General features: G+C 40.1%; 1 protein-coding gene across 1 annotated transcript; it reads right to left on the reverse strand.

Annotated features, from left to right (window-relative positions):
• Positions 1-1,438: 1,438 nt before the first annotated feature.
• On the reverse strand, positions 1,439-5,111 carry LOC124000628 (ubiquitin-conjugating enzyme E2 L3-like). Its single transcript, XM_046307147.1, has 4 exons — positions 5,047-5,111; positions 3,439-3,534; positions 3,086-3,272; positions 1,439-2,667 (listed from the first exon to the last, which is right to left on the reverse strand). Exons 1-4 carry the CDS (start codon positions 5,071-5,073, stop codon positions 2,513-2,515), a joined length of 465 nt encoding a protein of 154 aa, XP_046163103.1. The 5' UTR covers positions 5,074-5,111; the 3' UTR covers positions 1,439-2,512.
• Positions 5,112-9,448: the final 4,337 nt, after the last annotated feature.

The raw sequence follows: 9,448 nt of genomic DNA on the forward strand, positions 1-9,448 counted from the left end.
TGAGCTCTATTAAAATGTTCATTTTCCGTTGGACAATTCACATAATGGTCAAGCTATGTAATTCTACACAAGTATAATAGTGTGGTGCTGTCTGTAAATGAATTTTTCCATAACCTTTACGGTCCTTGGTCGCTCATCATCAGCAGCAGGGGTCACCACACTGACCTCGCTCCTACGGGCCCTTCACTTCGGTGCTTTTCCATTGAGACTTACACCCACACTAGTGGCTCGCCAGCGTTTTATGTTAAAGTAAGCTGTAGTGTTGTGTTTCCATCAGGAGGGACACTAAAGACTTGTGATGCACAGAACCTCCGCAACGACCTCAGCATCACTCAAGACTGTTGCTTTGTGAGAAGGTGTTAAAAGTTAGTTATAGACATTATTATAAATGCCACTTGAAAAGTACCCAGGCCCTTGCGTTGTCTCCAAATTAGAGCAGGTCCCCCGGAGCCAAAGGCCCAGTGAGACACGGGTGCTCGGCCCCGTAGATGGAAACATACAAGTCTGAGCCTTTTGGGTAAAAGACTGGGGTAAACCATCAATGGAAATGTTCCAATGGAGGTGTAGACTAGAGGACCATGGGAAAATGAGTCCACATTCACTTCAAAGACAAATACAACACTAGTTTCTACTACACGTGAGGGTATCGATCTGAACAAAGCAGTGCCAGAATCACTAATCTGCGCAGAACATAATTACAAACTATTTGACTTCAAATTGAAGAATCCCAAATAAGATATATTTGACTAAAACAATCATTTAAAACCTTGCTTAGATTTGTATACATCTCTATATTATGCGTGGGAATAGGGAACACATATCAAATTAAAATCACTTGGAGCTGATCTCCTGGTGTCATTTATGCCCAACAATAAAAAATGAAAATAAACCATTTATTTTTATAATTTTACACTCAGAAAACCTTGGGGGCCAAATAAGGCAACCTGGCCTGTGGGTCGCCGGTTGAGGAACCCCGGCACACAATTGACCAGCATAGTCCGGGTTATGGTTTGGCCGGGGTAGGCCGTCAGTGTAAATAAGAATTTGTTCTTATGTGACTTGCCTAGTTAAAGGTTAAATGAAAAACAATTGAAGACCCAGAGAACTTTGGATAAGGAGCTCCATTTCTCTTGTAAAGTATCGTCCTCTAGTGGTGAAAAAGTGTTACTGACATATACTGGTCTCTTCAGTACCTTTCATGCATCTCATTGGCAGTCAACCAATTCATCACATCATTGGTCCTAACCCTTCAGTGTTTACAGATCCCTGTGGACTGGATGGGAAACTGCCTCCTACCTCTAGGTGGTTACTTGCTAACTTTCATTTACAATTACATATATTACTAAAATAATCAAATGTTCTGGTCCAATGCCATTATTATTCCCCAATGGCAGCTGTTCTCCTAGTACTGGTCAGGTGGAATGACTAAACACATTTGTAAATGACTAAACTTCTGCAATTTAATCATCTGATTCACAAATCACTTTGTATGACAAATATGTGTATAAGATTAGTGAATTTGTGCAGTGCCTTTCTAGGGCTGATCACTTCAATTCCCAGAAAACGTTTTTGCCATTCCCCCAGTCAGAGGAAGAATGATAAGCAGTTTCCATGGGAACAAGATGTGATTGCCCACTTGCCTTTTCCAAGAAGGGAATCGGACTAAGGTGTAAAGAGGGGTACTTCCTGTCACATGGTCAGACCTTTACAGGAAGTGTCATATCTGCTTTACAAAACATTTCATGATAATTTCTCAATTAAGGTTCACACACATTTTTTTCTTCTCCTTTTTATAACATCTGGAACATCGTATTGGTGACAAACTGAAGTTTTATGGTGAACTTAAAAGCTAGTTCCACAGAGCAAAGTGCAACTTAAGCAAAACAATAAAAAGAAATATAAAATAAACATTTTGTCACACACCTCCTGAACCTGGATGCTTTAAATGTTTATCATTTAGTTGCTTTTGGGGTTGTTTTTTTATGTTACATATTTTAGTGAGGGGAAGGAGTGAGAGGAAAAGGGTTAGCAAACAGACCACAAGTTGAGCATTTAGCAAATAGCTTTCAAAACAGTCGACAATCTTTATACAGGTCTGCTCCAGCAATCAATACACTTCTGTGAACAAATCATGAGCAGAACAACATTTTATCCACATATTTGTTTCCTCTCCCTGTTATAGGTTGCTCTCTCTGGCCCAAATCCGGCACTTTTATAATTTAATTTAAGAAATCAGTAGAAAGTTAGTAACAGCCACAAGCTAACACCCAGAGGTGACCGACGAGCCTGATTCACAACAAAGTCCTGTTGCCAGGGCAAAGTGGAGCCGAGATATACCACCCCAGGAGGAGGAGGGGGGCTAGAAGGATGTGTACGTGTGTGAGGGCCATTTTCAGGAGATGGGGTAAGAACAAAGGGGGTATAGGTGGTCTTGGAAGGGGGGAGAGAGAGGAGTTGAGAGAGGGTCCGGGGGGAGGGAAGAAAGGGAAGAGGGAGTCACACGTTTGCGTTCTCAGTCCATAGGTCGTTTTTCTCCATGTTTCTTTGTAAACTCTTCTGCGTTCTTAAAGAATTTTTTACGGTCCTTAGAGTATTCCTCTGCTAGGTCTGCCCTGAGAGGATGCTCTGGCTGGGGGTCGTTGACCAGCGCGATCAGGGACTGGATCACTGCAAAGAGACAAGCAGGACAAAAGAGACCGTAAGAATGGCGTAAAAATGGATGACGACATATGAAACAAGTCAGAAAGACACATTGAAATCCATAACCAGGCAGAGGATACAGGATGGAAACGTCTCCAGCTAAATAGATATGAGCCCCTGAGGGAGAGGAGACTAGAGGGTTAGGGTTCAGACAGCATGACAAATTATGAAAAATTGCAAATAATAACTACAGAAGAAAACAAGTGTCCATTGCCTCTGTCTCACTCTTCGTGTGTGTGTGTGTGTGTGTGTGTGTGTGTGTGTGTGTGTGTGTGTGTGTGTGTGTGTGTGTGTGTGTGTGTGTGTGTGTGTGTGTGTGTGTGTGTGTGTGTGTGTGTGTGTGTGTGTGTGTGTGTGTGTGTGTGTGTGTTTCTTTCCACCGTACCTTGGTCAGTTTTAGTGGCTGGTTTCCAATTCTCTGCGCTGATCACAGGCAGACACACCTGTCCCTTCTCGTCGATGTTGGGGTGGTAGATCTTCGTCTTGAACGTGATCTTGGGGGGCTTGAAGGGGTACTCCGCAGGGAAGATTATCTCGATCCTGAACGCACCTTTATCGTATGGAGGGTTGTCCTTTTAGAGAGGAGAAAGAGAGAGAATGATGTTTGGTTAAAAGGTGAACTGAGTCCTGCTGAACATGTCACAGCAACAAATACATTTTAATATCGCTGTGAGTGCCTTGGTCCTCCTTGTTATTCTGTCTGGAGAAAGTAGTTCGTAGTGCCGCTAGGCTACTTACTGGAACAATGAGGCCTTGCCAAGTCAAAATATTTGTTTCATCAACTTGAATGTTACGGAAATTTTTCATTCCAGACTTGCGGATTTCATCAAGTTCCTGAAAAAGAGAGAGAAAACATAATGAACAATTCTCCTGTACTTCTAATTAATGACAGTTAATCACAAACATCACCACTACAGGAAGCAGAAAGGTGTATATCAAACTAGAGATAAAGGACTGATAAAACATGTCTGTTGGCTGAGTCTTAGTAACCATTAAACAAGCTGTGTCCGGTAGGCCAAAACAGCCCAATGACTGAATCACACAGGTAAACACAGACCGAATGACTACAATGAGTACTAGGGATGAGCCTATATCTGACACCTTAACTGTCTCTCTCTCTCTCTCTCTCTCATCCTGGTAGCCAAGCAGACACATCCCTTCCCTTAGACACCCACCCAGGAAGTGTTCCGGTGCATTCTCACACTCTGATCTCACTACAGAACACTGCTCTCTGCCAAACCAGAAGAATGACTCATAAATCCCAGGGCCGGTAATCTTTCACTACAGATCATAAGATTGGGGGTAGTGTTACAGTGTGTTATTGTGACAAGGACATTACAGTTAACACACCCATAACAATAAAACATGGGCACACAGCTTCCTGGTTTAATTTCTCTCCATATAAATCTGAGCTTGAATTATGTATGACTTACTCTATGTCCTACAGTTGTTTTGAGAAAATACATGGTTTACAAGCCTATGTAAAAACGTTCTAAGAAATGGCACCGGTGGCACAAATAAACAAAAAGCTAAAGTTAGGTTAATCGATTAAGTTTGTTAACACCCAGTGTTGAGAACAGGAGGATTGTTTACATACAGTGTTGGTCAGCTAATGTGACTGTTGGCTATAAAGCTAGCTGGCTAGTTTATTGAGGTCGAATGAATGAAATTCAACTAGCTTAGCTAACGTACTTGCCAGATAATACATTTCGCTTTCGATTCACTCGATGACTATTCAAAACATTTAAAAACTAAGAAACCAAATCTGAGGAAATGCATGTAATTGGCTAGCTGGTTAGCTTCCTCGGTTACACATTGAAAAAATAAGCGGAATTAACCTGAGTTGCTAACTAGCTGGTTCTCATAGAACCACACTGTTAGCTAACTAGGTAACTGCTGTGCCTTGCACAATTAACTCCCTTGCTAAGGTTCGCAAGTTAGCCAGCTAGTAACGTTAGCTAGCTAGCCAAGTTTTTCTGAGACAATGTTCAATCATGTTGAACCTGCGCCACGCAATGTATGACACAATAATGAATTCAATCTAAATACATTTGATGACACATTGGTACTTAATTTATATTAACAATACACGGATCTTGCATATTAATATACCGGTGCTAACATCAAAACATCACTAAAAAACTGCTAGCTGGTTAACTTAGCATGCTAACGTCTAGCTAGCTTCATTTTCCGCTTAATGAGATTCATGAGGTTTCTAACAGTATGGGGCTAAATTAAACCAATTTAACGACACTTTTAATTTTATCGGAGATTTAGCAATCTGAATGTTTTATTCTCTTTAATCTAATATTTGAAAATCCTAATTTGATTGATCAGGAAATGTACCTTGTGCAGCCTCCTGCTCGCCGCCATCGTGGAATTACTGTCTGTACCCAGAATACACAGCGATATCCAAATAGTCCACTCACTCTCACCTCTGTCCACTGTGTGTACTGTGTACGCACTGTAATTTGAGTGTACTTTGATTTGAGTTATTATCTTGAAGTTATTTTGTCAAATGAGAGCATTTGTCAATGTATTTAGCCTAGTTTGGGAGAAGCCTACACATTATGGGCCACTATTTGTCACCTGATTTAAATAGTGAAAGTGTAATCACATCTGAGCTGAGGCAATCACATCTGAAAACATACTTATAGCAGGTTGCTGTTGAAATAATAAGATCATGCAGTGGTGTAAATCGTGCCCCCCTCCCCCCGTTGGTCGGTTGAGCTAACATAGGCTAATGTGATTAGCATGAGGTTGTAGGTAAAGATAACATTTCCCTGGACATAGACATATCTGACATGGACAGAAAGCTTAAATTCTTGTTCATCTAACTGCACTGCCCAATTTACAGTAACTATTACAATGAAATAATACCACGCTATTGTTTCAGGAGAGTGCACAATTATGAAAACGTATTAATAAACCAATTAGGCACATTTGGGCAGTCTTGATACAACGTTTTGAAGAAATATGCAATGGTTCATTGGATCATTCTAAAACTTTGCACATACACTGCTGCCATCTATTGGCCAACATCTAAATTGCACCTGGGCTGGAATAATACATTATGCCCTTTTTCTGGTTCAAAACAATAATAATAACGCATTTTTTTTCATTGTATTTTCTTTTACCAGATCTAATGTGTTATATTCTCCTAAATTAATTTCACATTTACACAAACTTCAAAGTGTTTCCTTTCAAATGGCATCAAGAATATGCATATCCTTGATTCAGGTCCTGAGCTACATGTAGTTAGATTAGTTAGATTTGGACATGTCATTTTAGGCGAAAATTGAAAAAAGGATGAGATCCTTAAGAGGTGTTAACTAAAAATACTTTAAAGTTCTACTTAAGTCGTTTTTGGGATATATCTGTACTTTACTCTTTACATTTTTTGACAACTTTAACTTTTACTCCCCTACATTCCTAATGAAAATAATGTTGTTTTTACTCCATAAATTTACCCTGACACTCAAAAGTAGGCCTACTCATACATTTTGAAGGCTTAGCAGGACAGGAAAATGGTCCAATTCACACACTTATCAAGATAACTTCTCTGGTCATCCCTACTGCTTCTGATCTGGTGGACTCACTAAACACAAATGCTTCATTGGTACATTATTTACATTTACATTTAAGTCATGTCTGATTGTTGGAGTGTGCCCCTGACTATCCATAAATAAATAAAAATAAGAAAATCAGGCCTTCTGGCTTGCTTAATATAAGGAATGTGAAATGATTTATGCTTCTACTTTTGATAAGGAAGTATATTTTAGCAATTACATTTAATTTTACTTGATTTATTTTCTATCAAGGTACCTTTACTCAAGTATGACAATTGGGTACTTTGTCCAGCACTGAGAACATAGTACAAAATATTTAACAACGGTTTGTATAGTGCCATGCCCCCTTGTGAGCCTAATCTGAATGGCTCATTTTCCAAATCAATAAAGCATTCTGAAGCATACAAGAATGCCAGTGTGCTGAAGTTTATTTTTCCCAAAAGGTTTTATACACCAGGAACAATATAAAGTGTGCAAACAAACCTCCCTTTGTCATCAGAACATGTAAACGAACTACATCACATACGAACAACAACTTACATACCTACATAAACAATGCAGGTCATGGCAGAGGAGATGTAGTCCTTGTTTATGTGGGTCTGTAAGTTGTTGTTCGTATGTGATGTAGTTGGTCTGTAAATTGTTGTTCATAGGTGTATGTTTTGTATTTGGTGTGAAAAAAATAGATCCCTCACTGAATCAAACTTTTGCCTTAAAATCTATGGAATAGCCTACTACCATGATGGAACATATGCTATACCATAGGTACCATACTTCAGTGGTGGAAAAAGTACTCAATTGTCAGAAAATGACCAAAATGTATGGGAGTAGGAAGTACATATTTTCTTTAGGAATGTAGTGGAGTAAAAGTAAACGTTGTCAATTAAGTAATTTACACAAGTGCCATACTTTCAAAAACTTGCATGGACGATACCAGAGAGAAAGAGGTGAAACGAGAGGCCCAACTCGGACAAAAATCTACCTCCTCCAGAAGGTGGCGTTGTTTAGTTTCCTTCGCTTGCCTAAGCAAGGAGTTTGTATGGAGTTCAATGATAGTGTCAAATTTTATCAACAAAAAATAGAATGGCTTATTTGCTACGTGAGGATTATTTAATCGAATATAAGTTTTGTAATGTTTTGGTTGTTATGAGTGATATAAGTAGGACGCGGAACATCCCGGACACTTTTTGAAAACACTTTATATCGGAGTTGGCGATGCATATTAATATTAATGACCTGAGGCTAGTAGCATAGCATCTCTCTACATTTAATACAGGCGGTTGACATCAACAACCCTCATTGAATATTAAATAACTTTATTACAATAATTAGATGTATCCACCAATCCAAAGAGATGTATCTGCGGGCACTTGTCAACCGCCGTGCCGCTTTGTGGACAACGACTCCTGTTGTTAGGGCGGAGAGACAAGTATCTTGTCAGTATATATATCATTGTTGACAATACTGATATGGTTGTTATTATAGTGTATGCTATGCTATGTCCTCTAGGGGGCATACTAGTAAACATATAATCCCTTGCAGAGAACACACACACACACAATAAATTAAAGATAAAATTGGCACCATCTCCTCTCCTCCTCTTTTCACCTCGTCTTCTTGTGACCCACTGTTCATAGGGATAGCTGGAGAGCAGTGGCGGCTGCTGAGGGGAGGATGGTGCATAATGATGGCTGGAATGGAGTGCAACAGCTGGAATGGAGTAAATTGAATTTTTATTTAACTAGGCAAGCCAGTTAAGAACAAATTCTTATTTACAATTGACGGCCTACCCCAGCCAAACCCTAACCCAGACGACGCTGGGCCAATTGTGTGCCGCCCTATGGGACTCCCAATCACGGCCGGTTGTGATACAGCTTGGAATCAAACCAGGGTCTGTAGTAACACCTCTAGCTCTGAGATGCAGTGCCTGAGACCGCTGCACCGCTAAGGGAAATTATGTTTGATACCATTCCATTTACTCCATTCCAGCCAATATTTTGAGCCATCCTCCCCTCAGCAACCTCCACTGCAGAGGAGAGAGGCATTCAGGTCTTACAGATCAGAACATGAGAGAGAGGATACAAGCAGAGGAAGCTACTGTACTTTAAATTCACTGTTGAGATGCACCCCTAGTCAAGCTCAATCTATGTTCAATCGATTTGTCTTACTGCTCCTTGTCACATGTTTACACATTGACAGTTTAACTTAAACACAGAATGTATTTATTATTTAATTACCAATGGTTTTTCAAACAACAACTTTTCCATGGTTTATTAACCTTGTCAAATGGGTGTATTTCATGTGTTTCTTTTAATCATTTATTTTTGAGAGATTCATATTTGATAGAGGTGTACTAACTATTTCTGTCAGTTATATTTTTATCTCACACTATAAGATGTAATACACATTATTGGCATACAATCAATGAGACGAGGGTGAAAGAATGCTGTGCCTTCATGTCAGCAAGGTGTAAGACTTGAAATAATTTACTATTTTTTTGACAGAGACATGTAACCTATAATCAGCCTGCACCACACCCTCTTATCACTTCTAGTGAGTTTTTCACATCAAGTCTGTTTCAAGCACCTGGCTCAAGGATATTTGAGTTTGTAGAATGCCATGGGACAGGGGCCCATACACACCCTGTGTCGGAGGCGTTTGTAATCTTTGTGGATTCTGGTCAATTGATCCGGTTTGTATCCTGGTTGTTCAGGGCACTTCTGCTCATCGGCGGATGGTCTGGCATTTCTGAGGCAGAGGCAAGCCTTTTTCTCCTCTCCCCCTTTCAGTTGGCTTTTATTTAAATTTGGGCCAGGGGGTAGGCTTCCCAGGGAAATAGCCTGCAGTGGCAAGATGGCGAACAGAGGGTTGTGAGGTGGGATGGTAAATGAAAAACGCGTTCATCGATGAATTAAGGTAAATCTATGTAATATTTCTCAGATCCTCGTATGTTTTGCGATGTAACTTGGTGTGTGTGTAGTCATGTTCAAGGTTTTGCACTACGTTGTTTGAAGAAACACCAGAAACAACAAACATTTGGCTCGTATGCCCAGAGAGGTCTCCCCGTGTGTCGCCAGCTTGGCAACCACCTCTTTACCTGCGTTCCTTTTAACCCGTGCATTGCGGGCTTCGGTTTGTTTTTCACAGCTTTGGAATAAGATAAATAACTGTAAACAAAC

The sequence above is a fragment of the Oncorhynchus gorbuscha genome, linkage group LG16 (assembly GCF_021184085.1).
Source record: "Oncorhynchus gorbuscha isolate QuinsamMale2020 ecotype Even-year linkage group LG16, OgorEven_v1.0, whole genome shotgun sequence".
NCBI classification, from domain to species: Eukaryota; Metazoa; Chordata; class Actinopteri; order Salmoniformes; family Salmonidae; genus Oncorhynchus; species Oncorhynchus gorbuscha.